Source organism: Haliotis rubra, unplaced genomic scaffold (genome assembly GCF_003918875.1).
Source record: "Haliotis rubra isolate DU_JTF1 unplaced genomic scaffold, ASM391887v1 Scf129, whole genome shotgun sequence".
Classification (NCBI taxonomy): Eukaryota; Metazoa; Mollusca; class Gastropoda; order Lepetellida; family Haliotidae; genus Haliotis; species Haliotis rubra.
Genome location: NW_025765214.1, coordinates 219,825 through 243,792, shown reverse-complemented (window position 1 = coordinate 243,792; position 23,968 = coordinate 219,825). Strand labels below are relative to the sequence as shown.

The 23,968-nt window shown below is 39.9% G+C and overlaps 1 protein-coding gene across 1 annotated transcript; it reads left to right on the top strand.

Moving 5' to 3' along the window:
- The first annotated feature begins 12,942 nt into the window (after positions 1-12,942).
- LOC124266914 (hyphally regulated cell wall protein 3-like) lies at positions 12,943-21,296 on the top strand. The gene is made up of 2 exons (XM_046701756.1): positions 12,943-13,070; positions 17,257-21,296. Exon 2 carries the CDS (start codon positions 17,417-17,419, stop codon positions 21,236-21,238), a length of 3,822 nt encoding a protein of 1,273 aa, XP_046557712.1. The 5' UTR covers positions 12,943-13,070; positions 17,257-17,416; the 3' UTR covers positions 21,239-21,296.
- Positions 21,297-23,968: the final 2,672 nt, after the last annotated feature.

Here is a 23,968-nt window from a genome sequence, read left to right as displayed (position 1 = left end):
TTATACATATGAGAAGCGAGAGCATGATAAAACACTACCAGCAAAATGATTACAGGAAAGCATCTCCTTTCATTGAATGGCACAGACAACAACAGAAACTTACGTGTAACAACAGGAAACAACAGAAAATCACAGGTAACAACAAACTAACAGGTAACAAAGGCAAATAACAGGAAAGACAGTAAATAACAGGTAACGATAGTAGATCATGGGAAGTAACGGGTGACAACATTATATCACAGATAACAACAGAAAATTACATAACAGGTAATAACAAAATGACAGGTGGCTGGGTGGGGTGGATTGTGTCAAGGTGTAGTCCCTTAACATGACATCAAGAAGCGGGATACCTGAACAAAAACACTTTAATTCAACCAAGATGTTAGTGTTCCACGAGTTATCTCCCTTCCTATATTTTCCAACACAACCGTACGGGATCAATTTTTTCTTTGTCAACGCGAGGTGTAATCCGGAAATCAAAATAAACAAACACATAATATGCTTTTAAAAAAACAATTGTATTTTCATGTGTCAGTGTCTACATAATTTTAGAAAAATGTCAAAATGACACATGGTTTGATTGGGATGGAGGATCATCCTCCTTTGATTTGCTTGCCACAGACGTGTTCGGTTGAGAAATCAGAAACGTATTATACCACCGCGTTGGCTCATTTTATGATGTTATTACTACAAAACTCAGTCATTAAATATATTCATCAAGCTCGTTTATATCAATTTGTGATCACAAAATGGACCCCCTTTCCCAAACAGAGTACACTTTTGTGCTTATAAAAACGGTATTATTCTATGAACACACATGCCATGAGCTTTCGGCCGTGGAAGCAATGCCAATTTACACTTATCAGAGGGATACACAAAGTACGTGGTCAAGTCTACCAGTTGTCAGACTTCCATATTTTGTGGAAGCCGCGGTAGCCGATGGGGTTAGAGGGGTGACTTTGTGTGCTGGCGATTAGGTGCCTGACTCTGAGGGTGGGGGTTTGAATCCCGGATGGGACTGACCCCAACAAAAGTACTAGAATCTGTACTTTACTGAGACAGTGTATTCCCAAATATAGCACGTGTAACATTGTTCAAGACAAACAACTCAGCATAAAGTACAAGCGTACATAAAATATACCATTTCAGAATGTTTCTTACGTTTATGACGGTTGCCATGGGAGGGACAGGGTATGCTCACCTTTTCGCAAACGTCTGGTATCATCCCTTTTTGATAGTGATTCAAGAACTAATGCTCTGAAGGACGGGCGGGACAAACATAGGAATGGCCAGCAAGTCCTAACTTGACACACAGAAGGAAGCGAGTTACAAAGACATTTTTATATCATTGGAAAGATCTCAAGGAGATGGATCCAAAATGTAATGTGCATGTTTGCTCACGTGTTCATAAGGTCACAAATTGGCCCTGAAATTTCTGGCAGAATTGTTTTCGTCATCGTATCTCATGATGCCAATCACTGGATTGTCTGGACCAGACTCGATTGTTTACGAACCGCTTTCATATAGCTGTAATACTGCTGAATGAGGGTTTAAACAAACAAGCAATGTACCATCCCATTTCCAAAACAAAACAAATAGAAGTTAATAACATTGGCCATGCCCAACAGTCCATTATGATCCGTTCTGTGTCAGTTGTGAAAAGTGTGTTTGTCATTTATCTTCAATGAGTGTGCTAGTAACTAGTAACTAGTCTCGCTGATTATTTGAAACTAGTCATTGTATGTGCACGTGGCAGTGGCAGTTACATAAATAAGTATGTATTTATGTGGTTGGAGAGTTGTGCGAGTGGACATGTGAGTATTTGGAATTTCCGAGTAAAAGCAAGGTTAAATGAATGGGGCCTTAGTGTGGAAGCTCATGTTAGTGTTAAACGGGTATGTGAGAAGGTGCGAGATATTTGTATGCACAAGTATGTGAATGATTGGTATGAGTTATTACACAAGCCAAGCGGTAGGAAGGGAGGTAATAAATTACGAACGTATCGAATGCTTAAGGATGTGTATGGCTTGAAAGTTATGTGAGTATGAGCATGTCCCGTTCTTATCGCTCTGCCCTCTCCAAATTCAGATCAGGTACTGCTACTCTGCATTTGGAGACCGGCAGATATACAAATGTGAATGTGAATGAGAGGGTATGTTTTCAGTACAGTGAGAGTGTTGAGGATGAAAAATATGTTCTGTCGTATTGACCTATTAATGATGATTTGCGTGAAAGTTTATATGAAAATGTCTGTTTTAGCTATCCCAGCTTCTTAGATCTCTGTGATGATGACAAATTAGTTTTACTTAAAGTTTTTAAACACCATGTATATTTCAGTGCCAATCCTGCTTTTATATCTTGCAAAGAAGAAAACATATTTTATGTGGATAGATTTTATACTGTATATAACTTTACCATTATTTGTTTTTAGTGTTTATAATGCATAACCCTTAAAGGGTGGCTCACTTATATTTTATAAGTATATTTATATGTATCTTATGTGAGGTGAGACTGAAATATAATATATGTCTGTCTGTCTTGGATCACACAAAGCCTCACTCCAAAACAAATTCGTGAGCTCTGTTTAGTTGAACAAGCTTACAAGTGCCTTTGTTGGTTATACGACCGTGCTTAATCGTTATCCAAGCAACTGATACAATCTCTACACCCAGGGATAAGTGTGAAGCAAAGTTCGAGCTGGATTCCAAGATAGCATGGTTTTTAATATGCATGTACAAGAAACTCTCACTTCTCACCTACAAATGACGAACATATGTTGACGTGTTCAGTGAAAGAGTGTAAGGATCTCTTCTCTAAGTGCCGAAATGATTTGTTTGCTTGTTCGCTTGTTTGTTTGTTTGTTGACTGTACGTAACGGCGCCGAGGAGACGATCCTGTTATCCACATGCGCCCTAGTCCCAAACCGATCTTAGCGCTGCGACTGTCGTAGGAATATGTTGCAGAAAGGAAGATACGATCACCTCAGTTCTACGCTAGTTTTATGCCCGCTTTGTATGAGACTGGCTTGAAACTATCAACGCCGTCAGGGTAAGAATCCAAGCAATCAACAACCAAGTCACGACGCAGGGCCAACCTCCCCATTTAGTCGTCTCTTACGCCCTGTTATAGCCTGGAATATCCACGACAAAACCCATTGTTTAAACACGATAATAATAAGATCTGTTTTTACTCTCTCAGGGCAGGAACAGCAGCAAAGATCAACCAAAACAATGGAAACAATACATGTTTCTTTTTTTCAACAATATTTGCCAGATTGTCATATGGTAGGAATATTGCGATGTTGACCTGTTCTGATGTTTCGTATGAAAACAACATGTGACGTTCTCTTCTACGTAGTATATAAAGTATCTGCTTTTGTCCGAGGCCCCATTGTTTTGTGACCATGCATTACTCGATTTGTCTTTCTTTTCTATCGCTTGATGATAGAACACATCACGAAAATAGTGTCTAAAGACTAAAGAATGTAGTCTTCGGGTACGAGACAGCTTTTGATACTATTCACGAAAAATAATTCAACATGATAGAGAATTAATAATAAATAGTTTGCGATCAGCATTTTAATAATGTAAGAGATTCTGAACTCAGTTATTTGTTTCTCAAAACTTGACGAATTCTCAATGATTTATTTTTAAAAGGAATAAAAGTAACAAACTGCATTCTTTTGATTTCTCGATACTGAAAATCAACATTGTCTGCCCAAACTTTGCGCAATACACTTTTCCCACAATACGAAGCGCATATTTTTTCAATTGATTTGGGATAGGTCTTTTTTTTAATCTAAAGTGGGTTCAAAACACGGTCCGATCTCAGTCTTAGGTTTAGAGGATTTTCGATACCATACATGTTGGCGTGTGTCATCATAGTGGTCATATAAGATCAACATCGCTTCAGTTTGCTGCCACGTCCTCAACCACTCAACAGGGTGTATGGAATTGGCGATGGTTCGATGTGCGTCATGAACCACACTGGTGCGTCACGAATACGTAATGTGTGTCAATATAGTGTCACATACCTACAATTTCGGGGATATATGTCGACAGTCCGTAGAGTGTGAGGCGCAAAACTACTCATGCCCTACCCAGGACGAGCAAACTTATGTTATCTGTTTTGCGATTTGACGTCTAATTGCTCCAGTTGTCAGAAGTAACTGAAATGGACATATAGTACACCACGGTTATCACGAACTGAAAGGGGCAGCTAATTTAAGTTCGTCATAACCGTAGTTCGGTATACCCATTTCGACTAAAGTAAACATGAACCGGGTCAATACAACAGTTCGTTATATCTATAAGTTCGTAATAAGCGTAGTAATAGCCAAGGACATTACTGCAATCAATAAATGAACTCCACGTGGATGCCGGCTCATTATATTGTACCGTCACGCCGAAGACCCGGGTTCGAATCCCCACATGGGCACAATGTGTGAAGCCCATTTCTGGTGTCCCCCGCCGTGATGTTGCTGGAATATTGCTAAAAGCGGCGTAAAACCAAATTCAGTCAGTCAGTCATTATATTGTACCAAGCACCCCATATATGACAACAGACGGCGGAAATGAGGAGTGTCATCCGATCTCGACAATGCAGATGGCTGCTTAATCTATCAATCACCGATGTACTGGCCTAGCCTCAACTTTTTACAAGCGGGCCTGATGTAACTCTAATGTTCGTTTACTCATGATGTACACATTTAGAGGATAAAAGCCGTAATGTCATTTTGTGTACAACAAAATCACTCCAAGAAATGGATTCCGGAAACATATAATGTTTACACTGTTTACAAAACGAATGTGCAGCCTGGGGGTGTAAGCAAAAATGTGCACCTTCACGTTTACAGGATAGAACTATCCATCTACCTCTCTGCCTACAGTTTCAACAACAAAAAACAGGATGAATATTGTCGGGGATCCTGTTTCCGGATCCGGACAGTGAATCTCAATAACAAACAGTGACAAATATACACTATTGTAACCCACTTACCTAACATCAACTACACTTGACAATGTTTGTATGCAATTCATTACCTGACATCCAACAATCAAATGGATGTGTATCATGAAATCACAGTGTCAATTTAATTCTTGATATTACACATACTGGTTATAAAAATATTAATTAATATATATTAATTAATTTAGACTGATGTTTGTGTTTGATTTGATTTTTGAAAAATCAAAATTCCATCAAATAATGTTTATTGAAATTGTGAGTAACCACACGTAATCACTGATGTTTCACATCAACCACGTTCACATTTTTAACATTGTTGTCTTTAAGCGAACTTTAGTTTATAGACATGGATACATATACTACACCCACTATACTTTAATGGTTAAGAGTCCCTACTATTCCATTACGCTGTTCTACCATGATATTCTTCCAACACACCACATCATCATACTATTCGATCCTGTATATCATTTATTCCCAGCTTCATATCTCATCCTTACACTGCCGGGATGGGTAGAATTCAAAACATAATGTCCACATAAGCCATAACAACGGACTTGTGTGGCCTGTGTCGCGTGCCACACCTACAGACTTGTCGCCCTTGCTCAGATGGCAATGACGTACATCATACAAATTTATTGCTTCTGTGGGAATGCGAGGCGTGAGGTCAGCCGTCTAGCCCGGACAATGTTCTCATGCCCACACCTACGGTAATTATACGGTGTTTATGTCTTGGGGACATAAAGGATTAGCAATTACCTTGGACCTACACTATGTAGTTGTAATACCACAAAATGAAAAATGGCGTCATAAAAATATAGGCTTGACTAAAGCAATGGTAAGCTAGGTCTTCTCTCATAACGGGTCCCACAAAGGTCTGGATTTACACGTTTAGTGAGTGAGGAAGTGGACACTGTTTTGCGCCACAATCAGGAATCTGGGCCCGGCGATGATACAATATGAAGCATTGATCCTGAGTGAGTGAGTTGGGTTTTACGCCGCTTTTAGCAATATCCCAGCAATATCACGGCGGGGGACAACAGAAATGGGCTTCACACATTGTACCCATGTGGGGAATCGAACCCGGCCACCGGCGCGATGAGCCAACGCTTTAACCATCAGGCTACCCCATCGCCCCGATCCAGTCCTGACAGAGATAGGCGGCACAATGCAACGTTATAATATTGAAGGCCTGCATATAATACAGGATTCGTGATAACTGCGGATTTGAATGCCGCCTTAGTTAGGAGAGTATTGAGTACCTACAGGTACCTGTAGATGCAACCTCAATCTAGTATTTAATTGGGATCTACATGTAACCTGAGTCTAGAATGTACTGAGTACCTACTTGTACATGCAAATCATAGTTCAATGGGGACCTACATGTAACATTGGCTTGGTCAGTAATGAGAATAAAACAATAATGACGATCCACGTGTAACTCTCGTTTAATGCGTAACAGGATCTATGAGAATGTACATCTAATCTTAAAGGTGAAAGGGAACTACATGCAACATGAGTAAGGAGGACCTACATGTAATTCATCATGATTGTGAGTGAGTGAGTGAGTTTAGGTTTTAGGTTTTAGCAATATTCCAGCTATATCACGGAGGGAGACAGTAGAAATGGGCTTCACACATTGAACACATGTCCAGATTGTGAGAAGGGGACCCACATGTACATGTAATTCATCCTAATTATAAAAATGGGACCTACATGTAGATGTAATCCTAATCATGAGTGATTATGGTCGGCGGTCTGTAAATAATTGAGGCTGGACCAGACAATCCAGTGATTAACAGCATGAGCAGCGATCTGCGCAAATGGGAACTGATGACTCGTGTCAACCAAGTCAGCGAGCCTGACCACCCGATCCCGTTAGTCGCCTCTTACGACAAGCATGGGTTACTGAAGATCAATATTCTAACCCGGATCTTCACGGTTCTCTAATCATGAGAAGGGGACCTAAATTAAACCTTCATGTACATGTAATTCATCCTTAATATGAAAAGGGGACCTACATATAGATGTAATCCTAATCATGAGAGGGGAACCTGCATGTACAGACAACCGTGGTTTACTGAGTCATCGGGATCTACATGTACAGACAAGCGTGGTTTAGTGAATCATCAGGATCTACATGTACAGACAAGCGTGGTTTAGTGAATCATGAGGATCTACATGTACAGACAAGCGTGGTTTAGTGAATCATGAGGATCTACATGTACAGACAAGCGTGGTTTAGTGAATCATGAGGATCTACATGTACAGACAACCGGGGTTTAGTGAATCATCAGGATCTACATGTACAGACAAGCGTGGTTTAGTGAATCATGAGGATCTACATGTACAGACAAGCGTGGTTTAGTGAATCATGAGGATCTACATGTACAGACAAGCGCGGTTTAGTGAATCATGGAGATCTACATGCACAGACAAGCGCGGTTTAGTGAATCATGAGGATCTACATGCACAGACAACCGGGTTTTAGTGAATCATGGGGATCTACATGTACAGACAGCCGTGATTTAGTGAATCATAAAGAGCCACATGTACAGACAACCGTAGTATAGTGAGTCGTGAGGATCTACATCTACAGACAGCCGTGATTTAGTGAATCATAAAGAGCCACATGTACAGACAACCGTAGTATAGTGAGTCATGAGGACCTACATGTACATTCAGCCGTGGCTTTAGTGACTCGTAGATCTACATGCACAGACATCCGTGGTTTAGTGGATCATGGGGATCTACATGCACAGACAACCGGGGTTTAGTGAATCATGATGATCTACATGTACAGACAAGCGTGGTTTAGTGAATCATGAGGATCTACATGTACAGACAACCGTGATTTAGTGATTCATGGGGATCTACATGCACAGACAAGCGTGGTTTAGTGAATCATCAGGATCTACATGTACAGACAAGCGTTGTTTAGTGAATCATGGGGATCTACATGTACAGACAAGCGTGGTTTAGTGAATCATGAGGATCTACATGTACAGACAAGCGTGGTTTAGTGAATCATGAGGATCTACATCTACAGACAAGCGTGGTTTACTGAATCATGGGGATCTACATGTACAGACAACCGGGGTTTAGTGAATCATGAGGATCTACATGCACAGACAAGCGTGGTTTAGTGAATCATGGGGATCTACATGTACAGACAAGCGTGGTTTAGTGAATCATAGGGATCTACATGTACAGACAAGCGGGGTTTAGTGAATCATGGGGATCACATGTACAGACAAGCGTGGTTTAGTGAATCATGAGGATCTACATGTACAGACAACCGCGGTTTAGTGAATCATGAGGATCTACATGCACAGACAAGCGCGGTTTAGTGAATCATGGGGGTCTACATGCACAGACAAGCGTGGTTTAGTGAATCATGGGGATCTACATGTACAGACAACCGGGTTTTAGTGAATCATGGGGATCTACATGTACAGACAGCCGTGATTTAGTGAATCATAAAGAGCCACATGTACAGACAACCGTAGTATAGTGAGTCGTGAGGATCTACATCTACAGACAGCCGTGATTTAGTGAATCATAAAGAGCCACATGTACAGACAACCGTAGTATAGTGAGTCATGAGGACCTACATGTACATTCAGCCGTGGCTTTAGTGACTCGTAGATCTACATGCACAGACATCCGTGGTTTAGTGGATCATGGGGATCTTCATGCACAGACAACCGGGGTTTAGTGAATCATGGGGATCTACATCTACAGACAAGCGGGGTTTAGTGAATCATGGGGATCTACATGCACAGACAACCGGGCTTTAGTGAATCATGGGGATCTACATGTACAGACAAGCGCGGTTTAGTGAATCATCAGGATCTACATGTACAGACAAGCGTGGCTTACTGAATCATGGGGATCTACATGTACAGACAACCGGGGTTTAGTGAATCATGAGGATCTACATGCACAGACAAGCGGGGTTTAGTGAATCATGGGGATCTACATGTACAGACAAGCGTGGGTTAGTGAATCATAGGGATCTACATGCACAGACAAGCGCGGTTTAGTGAATCATGGGATCACATGTACAGACAAGCGTGGTTTAGTGAATCATGAGGATCTACATGTACAGACAACCGCGGTTTAGTGAATCATGAGGATCTACATGCACAGACAACCGGGCTTTAGTGAATCATGGGGATCTACATGTACAGACAAGCGCGGTTTAGTGAATCATGGGGATCTACATGTACAGACAAGCGTGGTTTAGTGAATCATGGGGATCTACATGTACAGACAACCAGGTTTTAGTGAATCATAAGGATCTACAAGTACAGACAGCCGTGATTTAGTGATTCATGGGGATCACATGTACAGACAAGCGTGGTTTAGTGAATCATCAGGATCTACATCTACAGACAAGTGCGGTTTACTGAATCATGGGGAACTACATGCACCGACAACCGGGTTTTAGTGAATCATGGGGATCTACATGTACAGACAGCCGTGATTTAGTGAATCATAAGGAGCCACATGTACAGACAACCGTAGTATAGTGCGTCATGAGGATCTACATCTACAGACAGCCGTGATTTAGTGAATCATAAAGAGCCACATGTACAGACAACCGTAGTATAGTGAGTCATGAGGACCTACATGTACATTTCAGCCGTGGCTTTAGTGACTCGTAGGGATCCACATGTACATTCAGCCGTGGTTTAGTGGATCATGGGGACCTACATGTACATTCAGCCGTGGTTAAGTGCGTCATGGGGACCTACATGTACATACAGCCGCGGTTTTAGTGACTCCTAGGAATCCACATGTACATTCAGCTTTGGTTTAGTGAGTGATGAGGACCTACACTTACATGCAACCGTGACTAAGTAAGTCATGAGGACCTACATGTAATGAAAGTTTGTAGAATAACCACATGGAACATTGAAGTGAAACAAGCTGGTAACTGTTTTGCAATCGCACTGAAGAGCTTATTTAGAAGTCGTTTGTGGGATGTGATTTCAGAATAATGTTCAGAATAAGGCCCCAAATCTATACTTTTATTTACATCAAGAAAACATTCTTGAATTCATCAGCTCTGGGCAGATAGACGAGTTTTCACTGAGAGCCTCTCACCAGAATGAACCACTATTACTCCATGTTACAACGTAAAAGTTAAATGAAGCATGACATGGCGACAGTCTGGTACAAACAGTAAAGGCAATAAACGACTGTTTCCATTTTTCAGTATTCACATAACGAACATTTGTAACACAGTAACCCCTTGGGGTATGCGAGATAAGGATTGCATTGCTATGCTTTAACAGACGGCATGTGCCACCTGTCGTCCACGTGTTTTCAAGGATGATAAGAGTAAATGAGTGAGCGAGTGGCACCAACTATTAACAAACCAATTAATATATCATTCACACATCCATGAAGCTACATCCCAAATACATCCACGCCCTGAAGGGCTGCCTGTATTGTGACGGCACGTACACGGTGACCCCCCGAGTGTGCGCATTCTGTAACGGAGGCTTGTAGACTGGCTGCCAACACCTGTCATACCGACGTGCGCCACAGTTGCAGAAATACTGCAGTAAACTGTGAAAGGTTTACGACGTCAGCTAGCGACTAGACGTTATGAGAGGAGGACTAGCAACAGGGTTGATCCTGGTAGGTTTTTCCAACTGTTTGTCTGGTAGTAAGAACGATTAACACGAAACAACATTATTTTCTTTCTGTCAGTGGTTTAGAGTTTAATTAGTCTGAATGTTGTTGCGCATATGAAGGTGGAGACAGTCAGCATAAATGCGATGTGTCAAGCATAGTGATTATGATTATTTTGATTTTTAAAGTTTAACTATGTTCCATCCTAAAGCACTCAGGCAAAAGGTTGCATAGATACACATGCAAGCACGTACACACACACACACACACACGCATGCATGCATGCATACATACATGCACGCACGCACGCGCACACACATACACACACACATACATACATACATACATACATACATACATACATACATACATACATACATACATACATACATACATACATACATACATACATACATACATACATACATACATACATACATACATACATACATACATACTTTCTTTATCTCCGAAGACGTCTGGGTGGGCTAAACTTGGGAGAAGTTTGATCCGCTGTTTTGGGCTGCATGTTGAGATGGCAGGGGCCTTCAACTGATGATGAGCCTGTCCAGCCTGACTGTGCCAGTATCACTGGAAAACACCAACAAAAACAGGAACAATACATCGAGTTTATGTTCACTGTACTGAGGGGAACAGCAGCCATACAGAGTCCCGTGGTTGAAAGAGACCGCTGGCCTGAAATGTGAAACGGAAGACTTTCACTTTGCTGCTCAAGGCCAGCGACGTTCCACCCCAAACCGCCAATATGCTCTTTCTTATTAAAGTGTAAATACGAAATTTATCCACTGACTATGTAATGAACTTAATGAGAAAGTGAGTGCGCAGGGTTGGCACAAAAACCACAGTTTAAGCAACATGATAGCCTGGTTCTATCCTTTTATTACCGATTTTGCCATACTTGTGGTATTTACATCGTCTTGCAAACCGATAGCTCTAAAATCACTAATAATAATAATAATAATAATGTGTCCATTTATATAGCGCCTAACGCCACACCAGGTATGCTCACAGCGCATACAACGAATAAAGCATTAATGAAGTCCATTGATAGAGAACGTTTAGTAGAGAAAGGTTTTGAGATGACACTTAAAGTTTTCAAGGGCTGGAGACAGCTTAAGTTCATCAGGAAGGGACCTCTGTTTGACCGATGTCATGTTCTGATAAGACTTGTATCCAAAATGCTTTGCAATATGTCAAAATGTCCATGAAAATCAGGGAAAATGCATATCGCTGCAGTGATTGGGAGCCTTCACAATCTCCGAAAAGTTAGGTGTAGGATCGATTCTGTAGCACTCCTGGGAGAACTAATAGCAGCAGCAGGAGTAGCAGGAGTAGGACTAGCAGCAGCAGCAGCACTAGTAGTAGTAGCAGCAGCAGTAGTAGTTGTAGTAGTAGCAACAGTACTATTAGTAGTAGTAGTAGTGATAGTAGTAGTAGTAGGAGGGTGAAAAACCAAGTTTTATGGATAGTCAACTTCTTTATTGCAATGAATGCGACGTTTCGGTGTAGATACTAACACCGTTATCACTTTCTTGATAACGGTGTTAGCATTTACACCGAAACGTCAAGAAGTTGACTATCCATAGAACTTGATTTTTCCTTCAGTTCTTCCAGGAGTAGGAATCGCAGCAGCAGGACTAGTAGTAGCAGCAGCAATAGTAGTGGTAGTAGTAGTAGCAACAGTAGTAGAAGTAGTAGCAACAGTAGTAGTAGTAGTAGTAGTAGTAGCAGCAGTAGAAGTAGCAGCAGTAGATGTAGAATGAGTAATAAAAGGTCGTAGTGTTGCCGTAGCGGGAGTAGAAGTTGTAGAGTTGTGGGTCCTGTAGTAGTAGTAGCTGTTGTAGTAGTAGTAGTAGTAGTAGTAGTAGTAGTAGTAGTAGTAGTAGTAGTAGTAGTAGTAGTAGTAGTAGTAGTGGAGAGAATACTAATCAGTAATAAAAGACCTTTAGACACTCGCACACGCATAAAAGTTGGTAACCACTTATTAGATATGTTATCAGATATCAAAAGACGCAAAGAATAAAAAATAAAACAAATCTAGACGAAACTAATCTCAGAAGTAGCTGTGATTTCAGCTGAGGGTTTGTAAATAAACAGAAATACTCACCATCAAATACCACAACGTCTCAAATCACAACCGACGCTATTACGCAATGAAAGCATTTTGTTAAGCGATGACGTCATTCGTGTTAGCAGCGAACACAATTCTAGCTGTCAGGTGAAATTTAGAGCACAGAGCGAGACTAGATTTATGACTTGACGTCAGGTCATAGACACCGCAGTAGCCGCTGATGTTCCTGTCGCCAGAGAAACACTACTCAGTTTGTGGGTGTGGACAGATAAACTCGGTTTATGGTGTATGTATAACATCATCACTTGGAACATTCTTCATCTTCAAGCACAAGCACTGCCGCTGACCGGTTTCAAGAAAGAAGGTATTTACAGTTTCCAGGCTCTATGTTTAATTTATGTAAATTAACTTCAGGACCTGTCACGACATGTTAATCCTAGTTATGTTCTGTATTGAAAGTGAAACGTGTTAGGGATTATGAATAGGGCATGTTGTTTCCGCGTGTTCATCTTGTAAGGGAGCGTAGGTTGCATTTCGTACCAGGATACTATTGCTTGAGGCGCATGCAGGAAATGTGGGCCTGCTGTGACACTCCAAGTGTCACTTAAATGAGGAGGACAGGTCATTACAGGTATGTCATTCCATCATGGCATTTTCATAATATTTTACATGTAAGTATACTTTACATAAATCCATTCATTTTCCATCATATGTGCAAGTCCATGTGTACAATGTTCAAGTATACAGTCTTTAAATGTTCTAATTGTTCTTGGAAGAAACGTTTTACATGTCAATAGGTGTCGAGGGTATCAAACGACGCCACCCAATATTGCGTTAACTTCAATGTTACTATGACAATTGAGGACGTATTGATAATTATGGACAGATGAAATGATGTGATGTACTTGTATTTACATCACTGAAAACATTCTTGAATTCATCAGCTCTGGGCAGATAGACGAGTTTTTCACTGAGAGCCTCTCACCAGAATGAACCACTATTACTCCATGTTACAACGTAAAAGTTAAATGAAGCATGACAAGGCGAAAGTCTGGTACAAAAAGTAAAAGCAATTAACGACTGTTTCCATTTTCAGTATTCACATAACGAACATTTGTAACACAGTAACCCCGAGAGTAAGTTATGAATCACTCAATAAGCTGCAAATCGATACCTATTTACTTAACTAGCTCGACAAAACTGACACGTGATCGTAATCTTCATCAGAGGTATCGTTTTAAAAATATCAGCCAATTGTGATTATAATCAAGCAAACTAAAACAAACATTTTTCCACGATAAATACAAAAGGTAGGCAATATTTACAACGTAAAATGACGCTTGTTTCAACGACTGATCAGACCTTTATGATCAGTGCACTGTAATTTATAAGATGTATTTTAGAAAAACTGAAAGATCAAATTTTCTCGGGCTACTTACATCATAGCACAATTAGTCGACTCATCCTATTGGTGTGTGTTATTAACAGGTGTTAATTTTTATCTTTACCGACATAAATTTGTTCGGCAATGCATTCATATGTATGGTTACGTATGCATATTATTGCCACACATGTTAGATGCGAAGAGCAACAGTTTACAAGCAAGTTTTACATATGAGTACTTGGTATGACTAAGTACGCTTGCAAACGCCTTGACACCATAATCATCTACTTATCTGTCTTGCTCTTGAGCGACCCATCACTGCATTGATTGATAGCATAATTGTCTACTCGTTCATTGATGACGTAAGATGCGAGGAACCTCAAGGCAAGTTGTCAACGTCTTATAAAACATTATTACATAAAGTGAGGCTTCGGTATACAATAGGTCTGCCATTTATCATGAAACACTGAACGTTTTGTCTCGATCCTTTATAAACCATCACCTACAGCCGGGCTTTATGTGTTAATAGTAATAACCTTATGTATTTATTGAGTAGCATTATAATGCAATTATTTTGGATTTTTTAACCAGAAAGATAGATCAGTTTGGCAAGCAAATAAAATATTTAAAATAATTGCAATTTGGAATATTGCTAAAAGCGGCGTAAAACCAAACTTAGTCAGTCAGTCTTTGGAGGGCAAATGGATAAAGCATGTTCGTAACAACGGTCTATCATTGGATTGCCTGTGTTTCTCTTTTTGTCTACAAATCGTAAATGTTAGGCAAATATGTAATTCAAAATAGTCTAGCAATTCTTAGTGTGCCTTGTGTTTATAAGAGACTATGGGTTTAAGTCGTGGATCATTTTGAACTTTGTGATTCTTCAAAAGCAATCGACGACTAATGCAATATGGCTGTTCCTATAGGTGGATATGATCTGTGGAATTGGAACTTAAACTTATTATTTAATCATTTAAAATCATTATTGATATTAAATTTCAAAGCAATTCTGTAAAAGATATGTAAATAAAATACATGATCTGCTCATCTTGCATTAGCAGTGGACATATAGTTGTTGTGATTATACGCAATTCTGTGATTGCAGCGGCTATAATTCTTGTCATCATTATGTATGTTTTGCTGGGGACCTTGCATATGTGTTTCAGCCTCATTGTCAACTGACCTAGACTCCACCTCTGTTTACAACATATGTGTTATAAGAAAAGTAAACGTGATAAAATGCCTAAAATATGCTAGGAGCATGCATGCAAACTCTCTGTCTAATTTGACACATATCCACGCAAGTTGAACGCTATAAAATTTGTGTGTTAATATATACATGCCAGTACGAACTACGGCCTGCAATTAGGGCATGCATGGTTGAAAGTGAACAAGTAACCTGTATAATTGATAGTTGTGGCTCAGGCAATCGAGGATATGGTTTTCGCGGCTTTGGGGTAACTCCCAGTTATATGCGAGATTATTACTTCACACATTATACCATATGGGGAACCAAACATGAATGGAAATTTAAATGTGATAGCCACATGCATTCATTTGGTAATATTTCATCAATGTTACCGGAAAAAAACATGAAGAATTGTCTTCACGCGGAGTCCCTGTGAGGCGCATACGCCTTAACTACCAAACCGCCCCAGGCTACGGATTGATATAGAAGAGTACGTTGACCTAATGGAGAATGAGTGGATATGGTTGTACGCCGCTTTTAACAATATTCCAGCAATATCACGGCGGGGGACACCAGAAATGAGCTTCACACATTGTACCCATGTGGGGAATCGAACCCGGGTCTTTGGCGTGAGACATAATGGAAGTCTTCACCAACCTTATGTGATATAAAAACATGACATTGTCAGAGTCTGTCATAATGATTGGTCGTTTCTTTAACGAATATGAGAATATATATTCCGGAGATATTATATCAGTTATTATGTCTGTGCATTGTGTTAAATAAATTTAATGTAAGCTACTCTTAGTCTATCATTATGATATATTCAGTTATTATGTCCGTACATTGTGTTAAATAATTTTAATGTAAGCTACTTTAGACTATCATTATGATACATTCGAAATCGTACGGTATACCTTGACGTAAGCAGAGATTGCTAATACTCGTGAAGATTCGGATTTAATAGCCTATGCTTATCGTAAAATGCGAATAAGGGGATCGGGTGGTCAGACTTGCTGACTTAATTGATGCATGTAAATCGATGCTCATGATGTCAGTCACTGGATTGTCTGCTACGGACTCTACTATTTACAGCCAGCCGTCATATATCTGAAAAATTCCTGAATGCGGCGTCAAATAAACAAAATAAATTTCTTATAAATATAGATTATCTAAACACGCAAACAAAATTGATTTCTTATAATTATTGGGTATCAAATGTTTTACAGTTATTATATATTCATATTATTCAATGAGTGAGCACTTGGTTTGCACCCTTTAAACAAATACAAATGTCACTTGTCATCATGAAGAATCGCCATAATAGAGAGACACGTTGAACAATGGAGTTTTTTCACATATATAATCTAAACTCTCTTTACATCATTTTGTGTGTATCCTAGGCAGCGAAATGTGTTTCACACTAACTGTGTCGCCTTCATATAAAGGTAAATCTCGTCTTAACATAAATTCAGACGTATCCTTAGATAAAGAAGAAATGAATTATTCATGAAGAAGCCACACCTTGATAAATATGAAAAATGACAACTTTGTCACTAAATCTAACGAATAATTGACAGTAGGTACAAAGAGGGGATGGGTATAAACATATCACTGCATTTTATCTATTTTCGCCCGCCCGGTGTAAGTTTAGTAACAATCAGCTAAAAATACCGTCTACCATATTTACACATGACCGTAGTTGACATTTATGATGCAGTGTGATTGATACGTTGCATATAACAGCCAGGAAACCTCGAAATACTCCTAGGAGTGTCATTAAAGAGGGAGCTTGAAAGCCACAAGGACCCATTGTATTCATAATGTAATTAACATTGTCTGACAGACATGTCAGTGAAATATGTAAAGCTGAAGAAAACGTCTTGTATGATAACTGAGCATTAGTTTTTCAACACAAATCTTACTGTTAATGAAAAAAGTATCACTTCCTTTTTTTATTTCTGTTTTACGTTTCAGGCAAAGGATCAAATAAACCTGACATGGAGTTCGCATGAGAAGACTCGGAAAAATGCCTTGAGCTTTACAGGAGAAGGTCTTCGGAGTGATTCTGCTGGATGTGATAGAAGTTTATAGTTATACTGGATCTTGATTTATTTGCGGGATAAGTCATTCAAACATGGTCTATCGCCTTTATTCAAAGGTTGTTATATTGATTTGTGCAGTGGATATTTTCCTCGCGGCACCACCTGCAACAAGAATTGATTCAATATGGCCGGACAACGAACCGAGTCCTCCTGTAGTTGATACCAACGGAGGTTGTTCCGACCGGGGATTAAGTGATGCCTGCAGCCTTTTCAGTAATGTGTGCAATACAGGGACATGTAAGTCTAAAGGCTGTACTTATATCTGCATTTGCCCTGATGGTTATGGAGGTAGTTTTTGTGAAACACTTGTACCGTCCCAACAATCGAATGGCAACGGAAATGGCCACGGTAATGGAAACGGAAATGGCAATGGAAATGGAAACGGAAACGGAAATGGAAAAATCATTGATGCCATTGATTCTCTGGACTTCTTGGATCTTGCTCTGTTTTCCTTTACATCAAAAGCAACAAGTGCGAGAACATCCACCCAGACTCCTACAACACCAACAACTACTACAGCCACTACAACTTCAACAACAATAAAAATGGCTTCGACAACCACAACTACTTCATTCTCTATGGATGCAAAAACAAGCATGACAACACCACATTCATTGGGATCCACGGAAGCAGACGCTACAGCTACGATAGGAATTGTATCGTCAAAGGACTACAATAGTGCAACGCCAAGATTTGGCACAAGCACACGTCTTGCAAAGTCTACAACAACCGAACCCCCAACATCAGAGATGTCCATATCATCCACAACAACAAAAGACATAGCCACGTCACGGCGTGACAGTTCTACTCTAGATGCCATAACAATGTCAGTCTCTAACAAAGAATCCACAATAGGTTCACGGGCTGCACTTGTGGGTCACATAAAACCAACGTACAAGGCGGTAACTCAAATTAGTGCGCAACGTGAATCTACAACAACTGAAAGGCCTACAGTCAAGGAGTTCCATAGTGTTATTTCGTCCACACAACCAGCTCAAAGAGACTCTGCAGCTACAGAAACACATACCGTGTCTCCTGAAAACCGCCTTGCTGAAGCATCTTCTACAAATGTGTTCAGTGATGCATCATCTGTCCCTACCACCACCGAAACAGCATCTTATAACAAAGCTAATAGTTCAACAACTATTACGACGCCTGTTCCGAAAGTATCAGCAACACCATCTATTTCACCATCGTCGTCTCCGGAACCTTCAGTATCAACTGCAAACACGTCAGGCATAACATTAAATGAACCGACGACAAACGATACAAAGTCTACTGTCACAGATAATTCAGCAACAACAACTGCCTCCACTAAGATATCTACACAATCAACTCAAACAATAAGAAATTATGTGTCCACCAGTTTAAAACCCGGCTCTGTAACTTCACAAATGTCAACGGAGTCCTCATCCAGTGTTGGAACTGAAACAAGCACTACATCGTTAGTGTCATCAGCAGTGTCAGCGACTATTATGATATCATCGGGACAAACACCTCAATCTAATACGACTGAAACATCAACATCTGCAGATGTAAAGACAGTGGTTACAAATCAGGAGACACAAACCAAACCAAAGACAACAACAGCCGCAACTGCAACGCCAACAACTGCAACACCAACGCCTGCAACTACAAAAACACACAGAGTTTCATTTGCAGCTGAGACAACGACCAGCAGTCCTAAAACAGCAATAAAATCAAGAGGAACAACAGATTCAAGAGCAGGTCCAACAGAGATGATAGCATCAAAGATGAAAACAATGGAGTATGAAGCACCATCAACTTCTACGTTAGGTATTGTGACTTCACAACAACCTGATGGTACAACTCAAGAAGTCCCGCGGTCAACTGCTAGTTTTACCACCTCTTCAGGTCCTTTTGTTTCAGCTGCACTTTCAACCGCTACTTCTGCAGTAACCGTCAGCCCCAAAACTGAACCAACCACGTCTCCAAAATCAACCATAATTACTACTGCTAAACCAACAGATGCAAGTACGTCTAATCCACCGACCTCCACAACCAAAGCAGCCGTTAAGCGTAAGACAACACAGCCATCCCCTGTAACAACTACCCCAGGCACATATCACCAACGTGCAACAGAGATATCGCCATCTGCACTTGGCAGTGTGCTTGGATTTCAACATGCGATAAATAACTGGAGTAACAGATTTTTATCCACTCTTCCGGAACTTGTACCAACAGCAATGGCAGGAAGACTAACTGCTCCAATGGGTCTCAGTAGTACATTCTATAACGGACAAATGAATAGTAGTAAACCCAGTGTCCATTCACCAAACGGTGATAATGGCTTTTCTAATGGTGACAATGGACATTCTTCCAGTGTTGACAATGGACATTCTTCAAGTGGTGGCAATGGTCGATCTTCCAATGGTGACAACGGCCATTCTGTAAAAGGTGACAATGGGCATTCTTTGAATGGTGACAATGGGCATTCTTTGAATGGTGACAATGGGCATTCTTTAAATGGTGAAAATGGGCATTCTTTGAATGGTGACAATGGGCATTCTTTAAATGCTGACAATGGGCATTCTTTAAATGCTGACAATGGAAACTCAAAAGGCGTTCAAAATGGACAAACACCAGTACCCTTCCTAAACAATGCTAACAATGTAACAGACAAAATGATCGCTAAAGGAGAAAAGGGAAACAATGTGCCAAGTGTCTCAAATGGCACTAATACGAGTAATGGCAGCACTGACAATGGACATGATACAAATGGTAACGGCAAAAAAATAGTGCAAGGTACTACAAATATTGCAAATGATAATGGTCAGAGTAACATTGGTAATGGCACAGAAGGCGGTATTAATGGTCAAGCAATAGGACATATTGGTAGCAATGGTAAGGGTATTGGTCAAACCCCTAATGGAAATAACGGCAATAATGGCGAAAACGGTAATGGAAACAAAAGGAAAGTAACATCATCTCCATTTGATCAAGTGTTTGGACAACTAATCGATACCATGGAAGCGTCTTCAAATTTTCAACTACCTGTGATGACTAGTGGAGGGATTCCTGCACATTTGCAGAGTCAGCCTGTTCCTGTTCCAAGCTTATCTGCGTTTACTCAACCATTGTTGAATGTTGGTCCATCTCAAAACTTAGGTATTGTTGCTGCCTCTGTTGGCAATACTGGAACTCCAAGAAAGGGGGGTGCGTCTGTGACGAAACAAGATGCTGACTCTAGCGAGGGAACGACACCACCTCTTGGCGCTATTACAAGAGTAGACCCCCTTGCTGGTATCTTCCCTGACTGGCTTGGGTTGGAGACGCAAAGAGATATACGGGATCTAATGCAACAGTCAAAGTCAGTAACCAGAGAGCTACAGGATATTGTATCTCTGAAGAAAGCTTCAGAGCCAAAGGCATCAGGCAAGGATGGAAAGGATCAAAACAAAGACAGCAAAACAAAGAACAGCTCATCGGAGCAAGAAAGCAAAAACAAGACATCTGAAAACTCGGATGACAAGAATCCCGAATCGTCAGGTGGAAGTTCAAGGAAGGAATGGTCAGTTCAGAATGGAAGGGACAGTTCAAAGAAGTCTGAGGCGCTTTCTGAGGACGCTATGAAGAGGAGGGCTGAGCAAGCGGCACAGTTGGAGATACTGGGCCATCAGCTACGATCACTGATAAGACAGGCATCGTTCATGCCACAACACCAGACGGGAAATGATGAAAAGGATGTGCCAGATTCCTCTAAAGGACAAAAAGGGGAGTCTAGTGTAAATAAACATTCAGACTCTGGCCAACAAAAGAAGGAAAAACATAACGCCAGACCCGAGTTACAAGTAAGCAAAGACGATCCTATACATGATTCAGGAGGGTCTTGAAAAGTGACAAAAATGACAAAATAATTGAAGCATGCAGATTAAACATCTCGTTTTGTGATTCTGACATGTTTTGTTCTTACAAAGAATTGGTGGATGAGTTGAACGTATGCTACATGCTAAAGGTAGTAGATTGGCTCCTGTACCCGAAATGTTTTGTGTAATATGTGATGTAAAAGGACACAAACATGCGCCTTAGAGGCGTAGTGTTTTACGTATTACACATAGTTATCCATTCAATCCATGTGGTTTTAAATACGAGATGCTTTAAACAAGTGGTAGAAGTAATTCTCAGTTTCTTTCAATACAATGAAGATATATTTCTGAGAGCCAACAAGCTGTCTTCATCAAGTTGCAAACTATTTTGCCAATTATTATATTGCTCAATATATGCTTACAAAATGTTTACAAGATCACTTTTGTTTCGTGACTCTCAGAATACACCAGTTGTATAGTATTAAAACATCATCGGAGATCAACTGTGTCTGCACCACTTGTAAATAAATATCATATTTGTGCCGGTGATGAGATTAATAAACAATATATATCATGAAATAAAATGAAAGTCATCTTGATATGAACGTATTAAACAGAGTTCATATATCGTATTGAGATATTTATTCAAAAGGTCAAAAGTACCAATTATGCGTATGTAAAAGAATGTCTATTATCATGTTTGAGTTACCATTATGTATCTTGTGTCATCTTTAGACAATAATAAGACAAAGGAAACCACGGCATATGGGATAGTTAATTCATGCAACTCTGTCAGTTACAATTGTCTTCGTGTTGCTTACTGCTAATTCCCCTAGAGACTATTTTGACCACAGTTTAAATATTTCGTGCCACTTTAAGTCCCATTTGATGTTGACATTGTATTCAGATGATTATAAAATATTTATAAATGTTAACCAGGGCTGTAATAAAATGATTGTACAATAAATACATAATCACAAGGATGTCACTGACGACATTACTAATCTTACTTAATCCATTGATTACAGGTGTCTAACTTATACCAACAAGCTGTACCTGTAAAAAAACAACTACTCTTTTAAAATGATATACAATATTAACAGAGGTGTTTGTAACTTTGGAGAAAGGTGTTTTTGGAGTTTATGGTTAACTAGCGCCTCGACACCTCGACACCTTTCTGGGTGATCCCGGCGGAAGGCCAACCTGTTTCATATACTTTAAGACAATTGTACTGTTGATTGTTATGTGAGAAAGGCCCCTGGTCATGTTTACAGAAAATCCTTTAAGCATGATACAGCTTTGTTTATAAAAAAGACAAGCCCAAGGCAAGCGAAGCCTTTTGAACGGGTGTTTACATCGGGGAGGGGGTCCTTAGAAGTTAGCATCGATTACATACAAGCATGTAAATCATTATTCTAGTCATTCAGGTGGGTTAGCAAACCACCGCTATCGAGTTGCTGTACTTGAACTCTTGGCTCCTGATGAATAGAAGTGCCTTTATAAAAGCCATTGTCATTAAATATGGGTCCAAGGTATTTCCAATATTCCGTCACGTATTGTAAGTTCGGTAAAGTAAGTTCGGTAAGTGATTGGTAAAACAGAACACAATATCCAATTAGGTAGCTACTTCGTGAACCGTGAGGAAAAGGTCACATTGGTGTATGTCTGTATGTGACATTAGTATGTAAATAACCTTCTTTCGAATTCATTTGTATAAATTGAATCTATGAATTATCAAATAAAATAAATCTATTTATTTATCTGTTATTCCAGAAAGTGTGTTTTGTCTTAATAGTCACCTCAACGACAATGCCGACAACCTGTTTGGAAGACTGACTGACTGACTGACTGAGTTTGGTTTTACGCCGCATTTAGCAATATTCCAGCAACATCACGGCGGGGGACACCAGAAATGGGCTTCACACATTGTACCCATGTGGGGATTCCTGTTTGGAAGAGAAACATGAGAAGTGTGGTTGTTTGAACTTTACAATGTTTTCATGGAAGAAGGCTCCTGAACTGTCACTTTCATTCTGTTTTAATATCGGATTTGTAAAGAAAACGATACTAAATTCAATGCATCAACTTATTTCGAAATATTGCAAAACATAGTCTTCGTCAGTCAACATTATCAGTGCATTAAAGCGACAAAACCCTTCAAACACATGTTAAACTATATACGTGCTTAAAACACATAACAAAGCCACTCCATGTACATTGCCTAGAGCTGAAAAACGTGCTTTAAACTGCAGGCAGTGGATCACTATAGGAATGAGTCATGTGTATGTGTTAAGTTTGCTAGTCACATCCATTACAGAAGAAAACAACGATTATTTTTAGCGGAGTCGTGATGCACGTAGATATTTGACACAGAACTGTCTTCTTGACATATAGTTTCAATTCGTTGAAAGAAGTTAGAAGTGGTTCAGTACACCATCGCACAGCCATGACTAGATGTCTGTGTTTAATGAAACAGACTCACTATAGCATTAGGAGTATATTTTATGATATCTGCAATGACTAATTCATCGCCCGGACCTGTATATGTTTTCACTGATTCATCAGTTGCTTTCACTGGTTAATTTTCATAGGTCAGGTACACGGGTACGAATAAACCAATGTTTACGTAAATGTGTGTGTGCGTCTGTGTGTACGTGCTATTTTAGTATTCTCTATCTTTTCTTGTCTTTCTCTATCTACTCTTGTCTTTCCTATTTACCGACATTGACATTGATCATTAACAAACTACGACATGAA